Source organism: Nerophis ophidion, linkage group LG09 (assembly GCF_033978795.1).
Source record: "Nerophis ophidion isolate RoL-2023_Sa linkage group LG09, RoL_Noph_v1.0, whole genome shotgun sequence".
Taxonomy (NCBI): Eukaryota; Metazoa; Chordata; class Actinopteri; order Syngnathiformes; family Syngnathidae; genus Nerophis; species Nerophis ophidion.
Window position 1 is genome coordinate 18,647,181 of NC_084619.1, and position 20,893 is coordinate 18,668,073.

At 39.0% G+C, this 20,893-nt stretch overlaps 2 protein-coding genes across 5 annotated transcripts in view; both read left to right on the forward strand.

Annotated features, from left to right (window-relative positions):
- Positions 1-7,397, forward strand: part of golga4 (golgin A4) — a 49,767-nt gene extending 42,370 nt beyond the window's left edge. For 3 of the 4 annotated variants that reach the window (XM_061910474.1, XM_061910476.1, XM_061910477.1), the window contains 2 exons: positions 911-997; positions 6,815-7,397. In XM_061910474.1, coding sequence (XP_061766458.1) covers positions 911-997; positions 6,815-6,832 — 105 coding nt within the window. In that variant the 3' untranslated portion in view covers positions 6,833-7,397. The remainder of the gene's footprint in view (positions 1-910; positions 998-6,814) is intronic. The other variant, XM_061910475.1, reaches the window with a different exon arrangement.
- Positions 7,398-9,244: 1,847 nt separating this feature from the next.
- The window catches only part of itga9 (integrin, alpha 9), a 143,296-nt gene continuing 131,647 nt past the window's right edge, over positions 9,245-20,893 (forward strand). The window contains exons 1-3 of the mRNA XM_061910478.1: positions 9,245-9,638; positions 9,737-9,864; positions 15,289-15,395. Of these exons, the coding sequence (XP_061766462.1) occupies positions 9,451-9,638; positions 9,737-9,864; positions 15,289-15,395 (423 nt within the window). The 5' untranslated portion in view covers positions 9,245-9,450. The remainder of the gene's footprint in view (positions 9,639-9,736; positions 9,865-15,288; positions 15,396-20,893) is intronic.

Here is a 20,893-nt window from a genome sequence, read left to right on the forward strand (position 1 = left end):
TCTTTTTGGAAACATCGGGCTCTTTTTTTAGGGTTAATTTAAATTATGCAAGCGAGTAATAACCTGTTATTAATCATAATCAATCCAAATTCAAAAGTGTGATTAAGCCGATTAAAAATATATATAAATATCATTTGGAAGCACTAAAATAAATATGAATTTGACTACATGACATTTTTAAAACACTTAGTCCTTCAGTCTAAAGACATCCAATACAAAAGGAGTGTGAAATGTATTTTTGGCAGAATTTCTGACGCAGCGTTGAGAAGACAGACCTAATTGAGAAGATAGACCTAATGTTGTGGTCATTGGCTGCAGCTTGAAACAACTTTAATTGAACACTACCTAATTGCTCGCTGATGGCTGTCTGCACAAAATATATGGCCACTTTAAATGAACACTGATCTCCTTAATTAACAGTGCTGTTCACATGGTCCTAAAGTCAGCGGGATTTTCCCAGCAGCTTCCCAACAATCGATTTTAATAGCAACACGGCAGCCTTTCTCCATATGCAGGATGTGCTGCAGGCAGGCTGCGCAGCACATATGTGTTGCATGACGCACACGTTTAAAGACACACTGGCCTTGTTTATTGTTAGTTAAGCGGTTGGGTTTCTCTGTATAGAAGCCCTGTTTCTGATTATCCCAGAGTTTATGGCTTAGTGCATGCAACCAGGCACATAGTCCTGATGTTGATTATGCAAATATTTTTTTTTCTTATTTGGTCGTCCCTTTTTGATTAGAGATGTGTGTATCTCACAGGTACTGTTGCCCTTTAACTGGCGTGTGTGTGTGTGTGTGTGTGTGTGTGTGTGTGTGTGTGTGTGTGTGTGTGTGTGTGTGTGTGTGTGTGTGTGTGTGTACACAATAGAAAAGTAACTCGCTTGACTTTTTGTTGATTTCATTTACAGACGATGGCTAAAGTGATTACCTCCATGCTCAAGTTTCCTCCAGACCAGGCTCAAAAGGTTTTGGACAAAGAGGAGTCAAAAGTAATGGTAAAACGTTGTCTTTCTTTCTTTCAACTTTATGAGGCCCTGTTAGAAATGTACATAAAATGTCAAATAAGTCATCTAGAATAGCACTTGTTGGAGCACTGCCAAATAGTCTGACTTGCTCGTTAACAAGTACATTTACCGGAAGCTGCAGTTTGAATTTTTTTTCCCCCTGCCATTTAAATATGTTATTTATCAAGAAAAGACGTTGTAATATAACATTAAAATAGCCAATTGCTTTGATTAAATTAAGACTCTAAGAGTACAAAGAAAACCAGATTTTAAAAAAATACAACATTGATCTTTAATTCAATTCCTTTTATTGTCATTGTCATAAATAACACTTAGGTGATACATCAATCAATCAATCAATGTTTACTTATATAGCCCTAAATCACTAGTGTCTCAAAGGGCTGCAGAGTTTTATCATTAAATAGAGGTCGGTGTCTAGCAGGACCGATAATCAGCATTTCCAAAGAGCTCCTTGATCAGTTTCCCAGGAAGAGGGTCAAGTAAACATGTTATTTGTTTTATTCCATTTACACGTAACAATTCCTCTCATGTTATTTCCTCAAAACGAGAGAAACTATTTTGGAGGGCAGTATCCGCCGTATATACAATCGTGTCTGTGTTAATAGAACCCAGTTAGCTGGTTATGAAGAAGAAAAATATTTAGAGCCCCTCCCCCACCATGTTATAAATAGTATAATAGTATAATAGGTTGTGCTACTATTGTGAAGCCGGTTTGAGAAGAAGCGGTGTCTTGACATATTTAAGGTATGAAAGTATCTAATAAGTGCCTCTTAACTTCCTGCCTAGTTTTTTTTTCTTTCTACTAATCTTGTATCTCATCTGACTAAACCAGCTACAGTAACAATCTGCATTTAATGTTATCAATGCACTGAACTGTAATCTAAACACGGAAACAAAGCGTTCACATTAATCGCGCTTAAAAAAATAAGTGCCATTAAAGGAAATTATAGTAAACACGTTAAAATAAAAATGTTTACTAATGTTTATACATGTCAACGAGATTTCGTTTGAGCTTTGTCCAGCGGCATAGAAACTGCATTGATGTGCAGGTTGACCATAGTTAACAGTTAAGCTTAGCATTTGTTTATGAGAACACGTATAGAGGGACGTGGGGGTGTGGGGGGGAGCAGTCAGCTGTCTAATGGGTGTTGCGTTGATGCTGCAGCAATGCAATGTCCAGAGCACAATTATTGAGGTGGTGAAGAGTGAAGTAATAAGATGGTCGGGGGCAGTAAGGAGGCAGGCTGTCATTTAGCCGTCTCACAGCCTGGGGATACAGACTGTGAGACATTCTGGTAGTCCTGGCGCGAATCAATCTGTACCTCCTTCCAGAGGGTAGCAGGTTGAAGAGGCCATGTGCTGGATGGTATTTGTCCTTCAGGATGTTGCGTACTCGTTTTAAGCAGCGAGCTGCGTACATGGCACTCATCTCTGGGAGTATGGTCCTTGTGATGTTGCCTGCCGTTTTAACCACTTGCTGGAGGGCCTGTTGGTTTGCTTTAGTGCAGCTAGCGAGCCACACTAAAAAGCCATAGGTGAGGACGCTGCTGATGGCACAGTTGTAGAAGTTTATCAATGATTTCTGCGGAATGTTTGCACATTTTAGTTTCCTTAGAAAGAAAAGACGTTGTTGAGCCTTTCCGACTGTAGAAGCAGTGTTAATGTCCCAGCATAGATCTTCTGTGATGGTCACCCCTAAAAACTGGAATTGTTTGACCCTTTCTACGAGATTGTTATTAATTACGAGTGGAGGGTGTTCTTTCTGCCATTTCCTGCGAAAGTCTACAGTTAGTTCTTTAGTTTTGTTAGTGTTAAGAACTAAGTTGTTTTTAGCACACCATGAAGCCAGCTGTTGGACCTCTGCTTTGTATGCTGTCTCGTCATTGTTGCTGATGAGCCCAAGCACCGTGGTGTCGTCGGCATATTTGACAGTGAGGTTGGATGTTGAAGATGCTATGCAGTCATGTGTGAGGAGGGTGAAGAGCACAGGGCTTAGCACACAACCTTGTGGGGCACCGGTGTTGATGATGAGCGTGGCAGAAATGTGCTCACCTATTTTCACGTACTGTGTGCGATTTGTTAAAAAGTCCAAAATCCAGTTGCAGAGGAAAGTGTTCAGACCAAGGTTGTGAAGCTTAGATATGAGTCTGTTTGGCCTTATTGTGTTAAATGCTGAGCTGAAATCAACAAAGAGAAGTCTTGCATAAGTGTCCTTAAATTCAAGATGTTCCAAGAGCCTATGGATTACAATAGCGATGGTGTCTTCGGTCGATCAGTTCTCACCGGTATGCGAACTGATAGGGGTCAAGGGATGTTGGTATTGCCTTTTTAATATGTTTTAATATCAGTCTCTCCATGCATTTGGCAGGTATGGAGGTGAGTGCTACAGGTCTGTAGTCATTGAGGCATGAGATGTTGGCCTTTTTGGGGATGGGAATTATTGTAGCGGTTTTGAAACAGGCAGGCACCCAGGATTACACATAAATAGCATCAAAACTAGCATAGAACACTTCACCAAACATAGACGTAACATTATCAAATCTCACCTTTAGGCATTCCCACACAACACCTGCATTTTGGAATACGGATAAGGAGATAAAAGAAGGGGAAAACTATAATACATCTATCTGTGGAAGCACTAGAAGTCCTTATGTACTAGTTTCACTTTTGCATCTCTTTTGCCCATGTTGTATTCAAAGACCCTTGATTAAAGTTAGAAAAAGAGACGTCAGTAGTTTTTAAAGAAAGGAGAGGACTTGACTCCTAGTTGATGCATTAATAATAATAATATTATATGATCAATATTATGATTCATATTATCCAATGATGATAATCCTATGTGCATCAACTAACCTCGACCTTACACTCTGAAGTACAGAAACACTTAACAGATATATGATTATATTTAAGTGAATAATGACAGGTTATATGATTATTTAAATTTATATTTTGGTCACTTTATATAGAATATTTGGTGGGGTTTTGTGGGTAAAAAAAAATTCTTTTTTTTTTCCAAAACTAAACTATTCAGGGGTCTATCTAGATATGTTGAAGATGTTAATCCCATGTTTAAAAAGTCAAAAACCCAATTAAGGTTTTTTAGGTGCGTTTTTCTAAAGCTAGTTTCAATCACATCAATGCAATAATTGTTTTTTAGTGCATGTAAACATACCAAGTGTGTGTATGAGGTGGAAACTTGGGGTTTAGGGTCAGATGAGGGGCCCAGAATTTGGTCCTACGCTCCTGCTTATCTGCACAGGCAATGTTTAAGATAACTTAACTTTCTGTCTGCCATGACAAGTATAAATGCATGCCAATCACTGTTATAATGTAAATAAAACAACTCGAAAACACAATGCTTTAGGTAACATTTTAATTTAAGCACTGGAGAGGGACAAGCGGAAGGGAAAATGGATGGATGGATAGATAAAAAGAAGTTAACTTGCAGCTACAGTAAACTAAAATTACTTATCTTTGAAAATGCAAGGTCAATGTTTTACAGTGCATCTGGAAATTATTCAATGCTTCACTTTTTCCACATTTTGTTATTTTACAGCCTTATTGTAAAATTTTACAAATTTTAATATCCCACAAGTCCCCTGATTGACTACGCAAACCAGCTTTTCGAATTTCTTTGCAAATGTATCAAAAATAAAAAACAAAGAAATCACATGTTCACGGCTTTTGCCATGAAGCCCAAACATGGGTTCAAGAGCATCTTGTTTCAACTGATCATCTGTGAGATGCTCCTACAGCCTAATAGAAGTCAACCTGTGGTAAATTCTGTTAGGTGAACATGATTCTGAAAGGCACATACCTGTCTATATATAAGGTCCCACCCACACTTTGCAGATCACAAACCAGGCATGAAGTCAAAATAATTGTTTGTAAACTTCCGAGACAGGATTGTCTCGAATAACTAATCTGGGGAAGTGTACAAAAACATACCTGCTGCCTTGATGGTTCCAATGAGCATAGTGGTCTCCATAATCCGTGAATGGAAGAAGTTTGGAACCACCAGGACACTTCCGAGAGCTGCTGGCCGGCTGTATAAACGATCAAGGGAGAAGGGCCCTAGTCAAGATGGTGACCAAGAACCCAATGGTCACTCTGTCAGAGATACAGCATTCCACTGAGGAGAGAGGGAAATCTTCCAGAAGGACAACAATTCCTGCAGCAATCCACCAATCAGGCCTGTAAGGTATAGTGACCAGACAGAAGTCATTCCTTTGTAAAAGTTCAACAAAATTCACCTAAAAGACTCTCAGATCATAAGAAAAACTAAATTCTTTGGTCTGATGAGACGAAGATTGAACTCTTTGGCATAAATGCCAGGCATTATGTTTAAAGTAAACCAGACACCGCTCATCACCAGGCCAATATTATCCCTGCAGTGAAGCATGGTAGTGGCAGCATCATGCAGTGGGGTGTTTGTCAGCGGCAGTAACTGGGTGACTAGTTGGAATAGAGGGAAAGATGAATGCAGCAATGTACTGACACAACCTGGATGAAAACCTGCCTCAGAGTGTGTTGGAACTCAGACTGGGGTGACTGTTCAACTTTCAGCAAAACAAAGGCCCGAATCACACAGCACAGATGGATGGATGTTTTCAGGACAACTTTGTAAATGTCTTTGAGTGACCCAGCCAGACCCTAGACTTGAATCCATTAGAACATTTCTAGCAAGATCTGAAAATGGCTGTGCACGGACACTTCCCATCCAACCTGACGGAGCTTGAGAGCAAAGAGGACTGGGAGAAACTGCCCAAAGAATAATGTGCAAAAGGTGTGGAATTGTATTAAAAAACATTTTGAGGCTGTAATTGCTGCCAAAGGTGCATCAACAAGGTATTGAACAAAGGCTGTAAATACTTATTCACATATGTGAAGTGAAGTGAATTATATTTATATAGCGCTTTTCTCAAGTGACTCAAAGTGCTTTACATAGTGACACCCAATATCTAAGTTACATTTAAACCAGTGTGGGTGGCACTGGGAGCAGGTGGGTAAAGTGTCTTGCCCAAGGACACAACGGCAATAACTAGGATGGCACAAGCGGGAATCGAACCTGCGACCCTCAAGTTGCTGACACGGCCACTCTACCAACCGAGCTATATTCTTATTTTACTGTTATTTTATTCCCATTGTTGCTTTTTATTTTTTATTCTTATTGTAATATTTCTCTATTTTGCTTCCATATAAACCCCCATTATGTACTTCTTTTTTTTTTTTTTTTTAAATTGATCTCCACTCTGTACACTGCTGCTGGAATTTTAATTTTCCTGAAGGAACTCTCCTGAAGGATTCAATAAAGTACTATCTATCTATCTATCTATCTATCTATCTATCTATCTATCTATCTATCTATCTATCTATCTATCTATCTATCTATCTATCTATCTATCTATCTATCTATCTATCTATTTATCTATTTATCTATTTATCTATTTATCTAATATGTCCGTCTGGAAACTCGTTCGGTACATCTCTGCACCGAACCGAAACGCCCGTATCGAAACGGTTCAATACAAATACACGTACCGTTACACCCTTATTATATATATTATATATCATTTCTTGTTTTTTTTTATAAATATACCAAAATTAAACAAAAACAACTTTCAAATTGTCATGATGGAGCATTAAGTGTGGAATATTGAGGACAAAAATTAATTTATTCCATTTTGGAATAAGTCTGTAAATAAAAAAATGTGGGAAAAGTGAATCTTTACATTTGAACTTCCTGTATTGCATCCTGGTACAAATGTATCCATGTTTTTCTTTCAGCCTTGGTTAAGCGTCTAAGCGATGCTTTGAGATGAAAACTATACTGCTGCTGCTGAAAGGGAAGACTGCCAAGGATTTCATCAAACCCTTCTCTGCGCGTTACTTATGCGGTGTATCTGTGTGTGCATGAATGAACGTACGAATGGCTTCAAGTATGCAGTGTGGGAATAAAACTAAACAGTATGAGGGAATTCAAATATGTCAGAATCACAAATCTTCCATGAATCCGCATCATTACTTTAAAATTAATTTATTATGGGTTAGGTGCGGGGTCCTTTTTATTCTTGAATGTGTTTATAAGGTTTGGCGTGTGCAATAAATGATAAACATATCGATGCTGACTGTTGCTTTAGAAGTTTTTCTTTGTGTTGTGCTGTGGTCTGGATCACTTTCTGTGCAAACCTGTAAATGGCCCTTTAACCGTGTGCTCACTACACATTTACGTTAGTGCCCTGAGGACGTTTCTTCTTGTTTTCCAGCCCCAAAACACTAATTTGTATTAGAAAATGGAAACTGTACTATGGGGCTCTATATGACTTGCTATACGTTTTCTGTATAACAAATTAAATCTTATTTACACAAATGTCGGCTTTCCTCCTCCTTTTGTTCCCTTCACAGGTTAAAATATATCGCAATCTTTTTTTGGGAAGTAATGCTGACATTGCACTGTTGTAATGTGATCAATAGGGCACCTTTTCCCACATGAGAACCACTTTTCATCATGCTTAAATAAGGACCCTTGTTACGGCTTGTCATCATTGACAGAATTTGGCTTTGGTCTCAGCTGCCTTACACACAGCGAAGGGAAACTTTGCATGACATTTTTAATCTACACATAAAGCTTGTATAGCAAGTACTTGCTGAAAATAATTAGACCCCTAACACATTTTCCAAAGTTTGTCACAAACTATTGTGATTTTGTGCGTCAAACAAAAATGCACTTTATTTTATTTTTTGTAATTGATTTGATTGGCAACACTAAATTGACCCTACTGTGTGAGTGTTTTTTGTCTATTTGTGTTGGCCCTGCGATTGGTAGGTTGTGAGTTCAAACCCCCGGCCGAGTCATACCAAAGACTATAAAAATGGGATCCATTACCTCCTTGCTTGGCACTCTGCATCAATTTTTGGAATTGGGGGTTAAATCACCAAATTGATTCCTGGGCGTAGCCACCGCTGCTGCTCACTGCTCCCCTCACCTCCCAGGGGGTGATCAAGGGGATGGGTCAAATGGAGAGGACAAATTTCCCCACACCTATTGTGTGTGTGACAATCATTGATAATTTAACTTTGACTGCAATGAGGTGGCGACTTGTCTAGGGTGTACACCGCCTTCTGCTTGAATGCAGCTAAGATAAGCTCCAGCGACCCCGAAAGGGACACGCGGTAGAATTGGATGGATGGATGGATTTGAAAACAATGGATGGATTTGAAAACAAGAGAACAAGAAAAAAAACATTTCAAATGCAAAGGAGATAATCCTTGGTTGCAGTTAAATGCATTTTAATTACGATATAATTTCTAACTGTTCTCTCATAAAATGCTGGGAGTAACTACTCCTTTTCATTTATTACAAACTGTTTAGCATCGGTGAACCGCCATTAGAGGGCAGCAGTCCGCCCTCATTTCATTTGTCAAAATAACTACTTTTCTCTTGTGAAATGTAACAATTTATTTCAAAACAAAAGTCCCCTTACAGTACATACACCAGTGGTTCTCAAATGGGGGTACTTGAACGTATGCAAAGGGGTACGTGAGATTTTTCAAAAATATTCTACAAATAGCAATAATTAAAAAAAACCTTTAAACGTATATTTATTGAATAATGCTTCAACAAAATATGAATGTAAGTTCATAAACTGTGAAAAGAAATGCAATATTCAGTGTTGACAGCTAGATTTTTTGTGGACATGTTCCATAAATAGTGATGTTAAAGATTTCTTTTTTTTGTGAAGAAATGTTTAGAAGTAAGGTTTTTAAACCAGATGGATTACAATCCCCAAAGAGGGCACTTTAAGTTGATGATTACTTCTATGTGTAGAAATCTTTATTTATAATTGAATCACTTGTTTATTTTTTAACACGTTTTTAATTATTTTTATATATTTTTTCCCCGAATAGTTCAAGAAAGACCACTACAAATGAACAATATTTTGCACTGTTATAAAATTTGATATATCAGAAACTGATGACATTGTGCTGTATTTTACTTCTTTATCTCTTTTTTTTTCGACCAAAAATGCTTTGCTCTGATTAGGGGGTACCTGAATTAAAAAAATGTTCACAGGGGGTACATCACTGAAAAAGGTTGAGAACCACTGCTTTCAACTTCACTACCAACACGCGCTTTTATTTTGTTGCCCATTTTCAGCTGCTTCCTGTCCCGCCTGGGCTACGCCCCGTTAGCTTGCCGCTGTGTATAACCACTCCGTAATCTCGGCGGCAAGCAGCCAGAGTGCAGCCTCCAACTTTGTCAGACGGACACACGCAGAATGGAGACAAGCTGACGCACCGTTATTCTCCGGACCGTTAACTTTTCTCCTCCCGTTTCAGTCCACATACTACAAAAAGAGCGGGGAAATCACTTAACATTAGTTGTGTATTTTTATTTTTATTTTTGCCCCAAATTACGCACGATGCGCAAAAGGATGGCTTCTCGTCGAAGACAGAAAACAGGAGTCCAAGCTGTTTTATACGTCTGCCTTTCTATTTCAGTGGTTTTTTCCTACAACATAGACTTAGAACATCCTGTGGTTTTCCGTGGACCTAATTCGAGTTTTTTTGGCTACTCGGTGCTGGAGCATTACCACGACAACACACGCTGGTGAGTTCATGTTTTTCCACAAAAAAATACTGATGTTTGCTGACAGAAGGTGACTTTGTAATGGCTTGGTGTGACCTGCCCTCTCCTGGTGTGCACAGGGTCATAGTCGGGGCCCCCAGGGCCAACTCGACCTACAGTATGTCGGTGCGCTCTCCTGGTGCTGTGTTCAAGTGTCGGCTGCACAGCAACCCTGAGCGTCGCTGCACAGAGATGGACTTGGGAAGAGGTCAGTCAGTTCTGCTGCTGCAGCATCCAAGTTACTCCTAGCCCAAGATCCTGATCAACTCCCCCAAATGTCTTTTTTTAGCCAAACATAATACAGCCTTTTTAGGAGACAACCTGCAGCACTCACATAATAGACAAGGCTATTGTTTCGCTACATTGGATGTATTTTCTAGGGACAAGCGGTAAAAAAAATGGATGGATGAAGTACAAACCCCGTTTCCATATGAGTTGGGAAATTGTGTTAGATGTAAATATAAACGGAATACAATTATTTGCAAATCATTTTCAACCCATATTCAGTTGAATATGCTACAACATGGATGTCAAACTCTGGCCCGCCGTGTAATTTAATTTGGCCCTTGAGGCAATATCAATTTAGCATTAGAGCTGGCCCGCCAGTGTTATACAGCGTCGGTGCCGCTGTAACACCGCATTCACCGCTAATACTCATACTTGCCAATCCCTCCTAATTTTCCCGATAGACTCCCGAAGTTCAGTGCCCCTCCTGGAAATCTCCCGGGGCAACCATTCTCCCGAATTTCTACTGATTTCCACCTGGACAACTATATTGGGGGCGTGCATTTAAGGCACTGCCTTTAGCGTTCTCTACAACCTGTCGTCACGTCCGCTTTTCCTCCATACTAACAGCGTGTCACATAATATTTGTGGCTTTTACACACACACACGCACAAGTGAATGCAAGACATACTTGGTCAACAGCCATACAGGTCACACTGAGGGTGGCCGTATAAACAACTTTAGCACTGTTACAAATATGTGCCACACTGTGAACCCACACCAAACAAGAATGACAAACACATTTCGGGTGAACATCCGCACCGTAACACAACAGAACAAATACCCAGAAACCCTTGCAGCACTAACTCTTCCGGGAAACTTCCAGCAAACTGACCAATAATTAACGTTTTATTCATGCATTTTCTCTTGCTACTTCAAGGCTTGAATGTTTGGTTCATTCATTATTGTTATTTTATTTTCAAATGTATTGTTAGCCTGTGTAAAAAATTTGATATTTACCTCGGGAGATTGCAAATTAAAAAAACGACATACAATTTTTATTTAAATTTTATTTGATATGCCATTGATATTCTTTTAATTATTATTATTATTATTTTAAACTGATTTTGCATGTCACTAAAGTTATATAAGCCTTGCTTGTTCAATATTTAATGCAAAACTTGTTTGGGTCCCTATTAAAAGGTAAATTTGTTCAACCTTGCCCCGCGGCTTTGTTCCGTTTAAAATGTTGGCCCACTCTGTATTTGAGTTTGACCCCTGTGCTATAAAGACAACTTATTTGATGTTCAAACTGATAAAAGTTTTTTTTTTTTTTGCAAATAATCATTAACTTTAGAATTTGATGCCAGCATCACGTGACAAAGAAGTTGGGAGAGGTGGCAGTAAATAGTGATAAAGTTGAGGAATGCTCATCAAACACTTATATGGAACACCCCACAAGTGTGCAGGCTAATTGGGAACAGTTGGGTGCCATGATTGGGTGTAAAAGCACATTCCATGAAATGCTATATAATTCCCAAACAAGGATGGGGCAATGGTCACCACTTTGTAAGCAAATTGTCGAACAGTTTTAGAACAACATTTCTCAACGAGCTATTGCAAGGAATTTAGGGATTTTACCATCTACGGTCCGTAAAATTTTCAAAAGGCTCAGAGAATCTGGAGAAATCACTGCACGTAAGCGATGATATTATGGACCTTTGATCCCTCAGGCGGTACAGCATCAAAAACTGACATCAGTGTATAAAGGATATCACCACATGGGCTCAGGAACACTTCATAAAACCACTGTCAGTAACTAAAGTTGGTCGCTACATCTGTAAGTGCAAGTTAAAACTCTACTATGAAAAGCGAAACCCATTTATCAACAATATCCTGAAACACCTTCGGCTTGGCTGGGCCCGAGCTCACCTATGATGGACTGATGCAAAGTGGAAAAGTGTTCTGTGGTCTGAGGAGTCCACATTTCAAATTATATTTGGAAACTTTGGACGTGGTGTCGTCCGGAACAAAGAGGAAAATAACCATACGGATTATTATAGGCGCAGAGTTCAAAAGCCAGCATCTGTGATGGTATGGGGGTGTATTAGTGCCCAAGGCAGGGGTAACTTACACATCTGTGAAGGCACCATTATTGCTGAAAGGTCCATACAGGTTTTGGAGCAACATACAGTATGTTGTCATCCAAACAACGTTATCATTAGCGCCCATGCTTGTTTCAGCAAAACATTGCCAAGTCATGTGTCACAACAGCGTGGCTTCGTAGTGAAAGAGTGCGGGTACTTTCCTGGCCCGCCTGCAGTCCGGACATTTCTCCCTTCGAAAATGTGTGGCGCATTATGAAGCGTAAAATACAACAACAAGACCCCGGACTGTTGAACAACTTAAGCCGTACATCAAGCAAGAATAGGAAAGAATTCCACTTTCAAAGCTTCAGCAAATAGTTTCCTCAGTTCCCAAACGTTTATTGAGTGTTGTTAAAAGAAAATGTGATGTAAAACATTGGTGAACATGCCCTTTCCCAACTACTTTGGCACGTGTTGCAGCCATGAATTTCTAAGTTAATTATTATTTGCAAAAAAAAAATTAAGTTTATGACTTTGAACATCAAATATCTTGTCTTTGTAGTGCATTCAATTGAATATGGGTTGAAAAGGATTTGCAAATCATTGTATTCCGTTTATATTTACATCTAACACAATTTCCCAACTCATATGGAAACGGGGTTTGTAAGGGAGCCAAAAAAAAGTCAAATTTCCGCCTCCCACAATTCATCAGTTCTACTCTGTGGATCATTGTTTCATTGTTTTAACTACATGTGATAAATACTCTGAGATAATGTCACTTCTCACTGCCATTTACAGTAGAGTATCTTTGACTAGCATTATGCAGAGCGTTCCTGTCTAATGGAGGACCTTTGATGTGTGTTTTCCTATTTGTTCTCAAAACAGAACTATAGATAATATTTGACCAGTGATTTTGCAATAGGTCCCTAAAAACAACAAAATGTTCATTATATGTACGTAGAGGTTATTTGGTTACCTTTTTGAAGAACAAACCCCAAAACCTTATTGCATATAGATGAAAGTAATTTAATATCAAGTAGAAAGTAGTCAATGTGGATGTACAAAACCCAAAACCAGTGAAGTTAGCACGTTGTGTAAATCGTAAATAAAAACAAAATACAATGATTTGCAAATCCTTTTCCACTTACCGTATTTTTCGGACTATAAGTCACAGTTTTTTTCATAGTTTGGCCGGGGGTGCTATTTATACTCTGGAGCGGCTTATGTGTGAAATTATTTACAAATTACCGTAAAATATGAAATAATATTATTTATCTCATTCACGTAAGAGACTAGACGTATAATATTTCATCGGATTTAGCTATTAGGAGTGACAGATTGTTTGGTAAACGTATCGCATGTTCTATATGTTATAGTTATTTGAATGACTCTTACCATAATATGTTACGTTAACATACCAGGCACCTTCTCAGTTGGTTATTTATGCGTCATATAACGTACACTTATTCAACCTGTTGTTCACTATTCTTTTTTTATTTTAAATTGCCTTTCAAATGTCTATTCTTGGTGTTTGATTTTACATTTCCCCCAAAAATGCGACTTATACTCCAGTGCGACTTATATATGTTTTTTTTCCCTTCTTTATTATGCATTTTCAGCAGGTGCGACTTATACTCCGAAAAATACGGTATATAATATGACATATAACAGGACAATGCTTACGTTTATCATTTGTTTTCAAACCGCTCACAAAAAAGTCGGACCCCAAAAATTTACTGTGGGACCCCATTTTTATGACTTCTCAGTTGGTTATTTATGTGTCATATAACGTACACTTATTCAGCCTGTTGTTCACTATTCTTTATTTATTTTAAATTGCATTTCAAATGTCTATTCTTGGCGTTGGGTTTTGTCAAATAAAGTTCCCCCAAAAATGCGACTTATATACATGTTTTTTTCCTTCTTTATCATGCATTTTCGGCAGGTGCGATTTATACTCCGAAAAATACGGTATACTTATTTGAATAGACTGCAAAGACAAGATACTTAACATTCGAACTGAAAAACTCTGTTATTTTTTGCAAATACTAGCTCATTTGGAATTTGATGCCTGCAACATGTTTCAAAAAAGCTTGCACAACTGGCAAAAGAGACTGAGGAAGTTGAGGAATGCTTGTCAAACGATTATTTGCAACATTCCACAGGTGAACAGACTAATTCGGAAAAGGTGGGTGCCATGATTTGGTATACAAGCAGCTTCCATGAAATGCCCAGTCATTCACAAACAAGGATGGGGTTAAGGTCACCACTTTGTGAACAAATGCGTGAGCAAATTGTCGAACTGTTTAAGAACAACAATTCTCACCAAGTTATTGCAAGGAATTTAGGAATTTCACTATCTAAGGTCCGTAATAACATCAAAAGGTTTAAAGAATCTGGATAAGTCACTGCATGTAACATTGAGTGCCCGTGACCTTGGATCCCTCAAACATCAGCATCAAAAACCGACTTCAGTGTGTAAAGGATATCACCTCATAGACCCAGGAATACTTCAGAAAAACTACAGTTTGTCGCTACATCTGTAAGTGCAAGTTAAAACTCTACTATGCAAAGCGAAAGCCATTCATCAACAACACCCAGAAACGCCACCGTCCATAAAAATGGGAGCCATTACCTCCCTGCTTGACACTCCGCATCAAGGGTTGGAATTGGAGGTTAAATCAACAAACATGATTCCCGGGCGCGGCCATCGATGCTGCTCACTGCTCCCCTCATCTCCCAGCGGGTGATCAAGGGTGAAGGGTCAAATGCAGAGAATAATTTTGCCACACCTAGTGTGTGTTTGTGACAATCATTGGTACTTCAACTTTAATTTTTGCAGTAGGTCCTCAAAAACAGTGAAATTCGCCTGGCATGTGGAGGATCTTTTACCTGTGTTTTTGCAGTAGGTCCTTAAAAACAACTGATCAGTCTTGACATGTAGAGGATCTTTGACTAGTGTTTTTGGAGTAGGCCCTTAAAAAAGCACAGCGCTTCTGACATATAAAGGATCTTTGCCAAGCGTTTTTGTAATAGGCCCTTTATTAAAGCAGAGCGTGCCTGGCATTAAAGTATCTTTGACTAACCTTTTTTGCAGTACAACCTGTCCTTTAAACACACCAAAGCACTCCTTGGACTTTACCTAAGCACATGTAAACATCTAATGTTGTGCTCTTTCAGCGTCCTGCAGCTGTGCTCATAGTGTTTGCCAAAACGACGAGCCGGGAGCACGTAGTTAGACAATAGCAGACACGTTTCTTTTCCCCTCAACCTTTGTCTTGACGCCGTGACGTCTACAAACTGCTCTCATTGTCCTTTAGGAAACAGGCCCCGAGAGTCTTGTGGGAAGACGTGCCAAGGGGACAGAGACGACGAGTGGATGGGAGTAAGCCTGGCCCGCCAGAACAGAGCCGACGGCAGAATACTGGTGAGTTGATGAATGACAACTGGGTCTGATTATAACAACATCATTGTTTCAAAAATAGTACCATCATGTGTCTCAACATCACATCTGCCGCCTATAGTCGCTCATTCTATGCCTGGGGCGCCACTAGTTCTATTTTATTTCTGTACTATATCATCAATTTATGACTTAAGTTATATATTTTTTTACATGGAGCAGAAGAAGGATTGTGGTCTTTAAGCACTAAAGCTAGAGCTGTGGATCATACGTGACAAGACCAAAAATATGGCAATTTGCTGTTTGAAGTGCCTTTTAGCAAGGCACTTCAGTTAAAAAAAAAAAAAATCAGATCTAGAATATACCTCAATTTACGAACTTTATTGGTTCTTGAACATGGTTCCCCATAAAAAACACTGTAAAAATGAATAATGACTTCCAGCATTAAAAAATGCTGGGAAAATGAATAATGACTTCCAGCATTCCAGGTGCATGTGCCTCACAATACGAAGGTCCTGAGTTCAATCCCAGGCTCGGGATTTTTCTGTGTGGAGTTTGCATGTTCTCCCCGTGACTGCTTGGGTTCCCTCCGGGTACTCCGGCTTCCTCCCACTGCCAAAGACATGCACCTGGGGATAGGTTGAATGGCCTCAATAAATTGGCTCTAGTGTGTGAATGTGAGTGTCATTGTTGTCTGTCTATCTGTGTTGGCCCTGCGATGAGGTGGAGACTTGTCCAAGGTGTACGCCGTCTTCTGCCCGAATACAGCTGAGATAGGCTCCAGCACCCCCCGCCATCCCAAAAGGTACAAACGGTAGAAAATGGATGGATGGATGGATGGATGATGGATGGAGTTCCAGTCTTGACAAAAGTCCATATTTTAGTTAAGGTTCATACACTTTGAAAACAATATAAAGTGCTGCACAGTACTGTATATCAAACGAACATGACAAGGTGGTGATGATCCACCTTCTATTTAAAAAACAAGCTGATCGGTGCTGTATGTGCTGTTTTGCCAACACGCGTACACACATAGAAGCCACTATGGTGCCCTCCCAAACGATCAGAAATCCTTAACCATATTGCTACAGTAATAAACATTTATTAAAGTGAACTCCACTCACATGGACAAAGAGCTGAATGAAAAGAGCAGACAGATAGAGGGAGAGAGAAAAACTAAGAGTTGTGCTTGTCGTATCTTTTCCTCACTGTGCAATAAGTCTGCTCTGGCATATTTTTCCAGAAATGTCAGGTTTCTTCACAATTAAAACTTGTTGTGTCAAAGCAATTTTCGACAGTTATACTTGCAAGCGCTATTAATGTACAGTACTCACTGCAAATAGTCTTTTTTTTTTTTTTTCACAAGTATTACCTGTTTCTTTTTGGGGGTGGGGCTCATTTTGAGTTAGCAAAATGGACAAAAACTAGTCAAAAGGGGAAAAAAACACAAAAGGCAAACATTATAAATGATGCGCTGAAACCTGGCTATGTCTTGTGCAGAAAGTGAGTGGAAGGCTTCGCCTCTGCTGCAATGACACACCTTGCGTTTTTGTCATGGACACATGGTTCGCACACAGAGTCATACATGGGCCATTTCAAAAGTTCGTAAATCAAAAAGTTTGCAAATAGAAGGGATTTTTAAATTGAGGTTTCACTGTATACCAAGGTTCCCCAACCTTTTTTCCACCAGGGACCGGTTTAATGTATGCATTATTTTCACGGACCGGCTTTCTAAGTAGTGCATATAAAAACAGCAAAAAAAAAATGTGCCTTTGGCTACAATCTGGTACATTAAAATGTTGTATGGGCTTCACGGTGGCAGAGGAGTTAGTGCGTCTGCCTCACAATACGAAGGTCCTGCAGTCCTGGGTTCAATCCCAGGCTCGGGATCTTTCTGTGTGGAGTTTGCATGTTCTCCCCGTGAATGCGTGGGTTCCCTCCGGGTACTCCGGCTTCCTCCCACCTCCAAAGACATGCACCTGGGGATAGGTTGATTGGCAACAAGAAAATTGGCCCTAGTGTGTGAATGTGAGTGTGAATGTTGTCTGTCTATCTGTGTTGGCCCTGCGATGAGGTGGCCACTTGTCCAGGGTGTACCCCGCCTTTCGCCCATTTGTAGTTGAGATAGGCGCAAGCGCCCCCCGCGACCCCAAAAGGGAATAAGCGGTAGAAAATGGATGGATGGATGGATGTCCATTAATGTGCATTGTCCCATGTACTCTAACAAAGGAGTTGTAATATATATATCTATTTACCATCATATTGGTGTGTTTAGTGGAACTGGCGAAAGTTAATTCGAAGAAAATACGGTAGTTTATACATCAATTAATGTTTCTGTGCGGCCCGGTAGCAAATGCATCCCGGACCAGTACCGGTCCCTGGACCGGTGGTTGTGGACCACTGCTGTATACCATACAACCTGCAATATTGGTGTAATTTTTACATTCTCAATGGTCATACAAGTGTAACACAGTCCCAACCTAACCCAGCAGGCACAAGACTAAAACGACTATGAGAAGTTGTTGAATTAGGTCCTGACGTTGCACAACTCAAACTTAACGTTGGAACAAAATGCTTTTTGGTGACGTTTAATCAATGTTGGGTTCTGTCGTTGATTTTACCTTTAAATTTTGGTCATTTTCCAACACAAATACAACATTGAAACAACATCCTTTTTTGACAACTTTTGTTCAATGTCAGGTTGGGACATTGATTTGATCATTGAAATCTGGTCATTTCCCAACCAACAAAGTGGATCCAACGTAAGACACCAATGTTCAATTTACAAAATGCAACTATATTGCAGCGTTGTTTTAAGGTCAGTTTTACAGGACATGTTTGTATAATCAACATTGCCTGCTGGGAAGGGTGTCCAAAGTGCGAGTTAGTGCCATTTGCGGCCCTTTGATTGAGTTTTATTGGCCCACAGCACATTGTGGAAAAAAAATCAAACAAAAAAACAACAGTAAAAAAATAGGGCTATCAAATTCACCAAGTTAGCTCATGTGATTAATCACAAAAAAAAGCACAGTAACTGTGTCTCAAGGCAGAATAATTGTCACGATGGGGGGGGGTCGCAGCTTGCTGCGAGGATTGTTTTCCCAGGATGCAATCGGACTAGACCAGTCATAGCTTCAAGGTAGGAACATTTTTAATTTCTACTCAAAAAAGGGTACAAACAAAAGGCGCTCGCAGCGGAGGTACATACAAAACTTAACGCAGGGAACAGAAAAGCACTTTGATGTATACTAAGGACATAAAACAGAAGACACTATCTTTGGCATAAATAAACAAAAAAACGTACTTGTGATGACGTGAGCAGGGCAGCATGGACTACGAAATTGCAAGAAGACGCAGAGTGTGAAAAGATCATGAAAAAATGACGCCAGAATGAGCAACTGAAAATGACAGGCTTAAATAGTCTCTGTGATTAAAAACAGGTGCGTGAGTCCAACACATGAGACAAGTGAAACTAATGGGTCGCCATGGTGAAAAAAACGGAACTAATGGAGTCTTGAAGTAACAGTACATAACTAAGCAAAACATGATCACAAGACATGACATTAATCACACAATTTATTTGGATCTCACATGCTCCTTTGCTTTAACCGCGGATAGTTACCTGAAAGTTGGTGTGAGCTGAATTTCCCCCAGGGATCAATAAAGTACTTTCTATTCTATCTATCTGTTACAGGGCAATGATCAGGTCAATGCATACGCAAGTGCAAAGATGACTCACTAACTGGTGTAAACATGAAAAAAAAATTATTGTGTATGCTGACAATTAAATAGCATTTGTGTCAACATATTGGGGTACTTTTTTAAAGTGATTTGAATTATGCAAGAAATTAATTTACTGTGATTAGTCATGATTAGTCACAATTTAAAAGTTTGATTAATCTGATGTAAAATATTAATCTTTGGACAGCAGTCATTAAAATCCAAGAAAAAATGAGAAAAAGCTGACATTTTGGTACTAATAACTAATGACACTACGCTATGTCACCTACAAAAACAAAACTGACACAATATTTTGTCTTTAAAGATCTGCTTGTAGATTTTATAATTTATCCATACAAATTGAAATAAAAAATGATTACCAAAATATATATCAAAATGTCCCTGTATGCTTTGACTTTTCACAATGCGGCCCTCAATGGAAAATGTTTGGACACTAGTTACCTAAACGATAAACAAAGGTGTGATACACTATGTCATTCTTATTTTACATACAAAGAAGTGAACCATTGCAGTAAAAAAATAATGTTTTACTTGACTGACAATTTACATGATATGAAACACTTCTCTAACAGTGTGCACATAGAAAAAAATGACACATCTTAAAGAATATATTGTTATATACAGTATAGGTAGAGTAAGCAGGTCTGTTTAGTGTCTCTTGATGACCTACTAAGCACCTCTTACACTAAAAGAGAACCAACGCAAGTGTCAAAATCCTCTTGAGTCACTAAGATTTACAGTAAACACTATTTAGCTTCCGATTGCCTTCCTCTTCCGGGAGGAAACATGACAGGAATCTATTTTAGAAGATGCCAAAGTTCACTTGGGGACCTGTTGACCCTGCATGATGTTTTTTATATACACTTGTGTGATTCTATTGGTCCTACTTTCCTTCTCACCCTGGCTGTCAGGAATGTAAATGAGAACTTACATAACCTTTTGTCTGCAACATGTTGTGCAATCTTCAAAGGTGTAAAATAAAAAAGGTGCTGACTTTTCATAGTCCACGTGTTGCTGGTCTGCTTTTTTTTTTTTTTTAATAGTTATTTTTTTGTCATCATCGAAAGAAGCTCACGTTACAGCGCCACAGGGTGGAAGAGAAGCGGCTGCTTGGCAGATGTTTTTTTTCTGAGGTTCTGCTCTCACTCAGCAAGAACATAACAATAGCACTGCCGCCATTGTTGTCTTTTTTTCTAAGCTTCAGGTCATTTTATTACTCGCTATTTTTATGTTGAGTGTTTGCTAAGTCGTTCTTTTGTAACACTAGCTCATGTCATGGTCTTTGTGTGCGTGCGCATGCACACACACACACACACACTGGCATCGAGGGTTTACACTCAATTTGACCGCCTGTTTCAGTCTGATGAGTTTGGGGTTGAACTAAAGGCTCCATAAAAAGCATGTTGATCCCAAATCTACTTAAGTTGTATCTTATCCAAAATCTAATGAGATCCATTACAAGCAAAATGATGTCAGGATAATAATGTCAGAGTTGAACAACAAGTTTCTTATTGTGGTTGTAATTTGCAATTATATATATATATATATATATATATATATATATATATATATATATACTGCGATGAGGTGGCGACTTGTCCAGGGTGTACCCCGCCTTCCGCCCGATTGTAGCTGAGATAGGCGCCAGCGCCCCCCGCGACCCCAAAAGGGAATAAGCGGTATAAATGGATGGATGGATATATATATATATATGTATATATATATATATATATATATATATATATATATATATATATGTATATATATATATATATATATATATA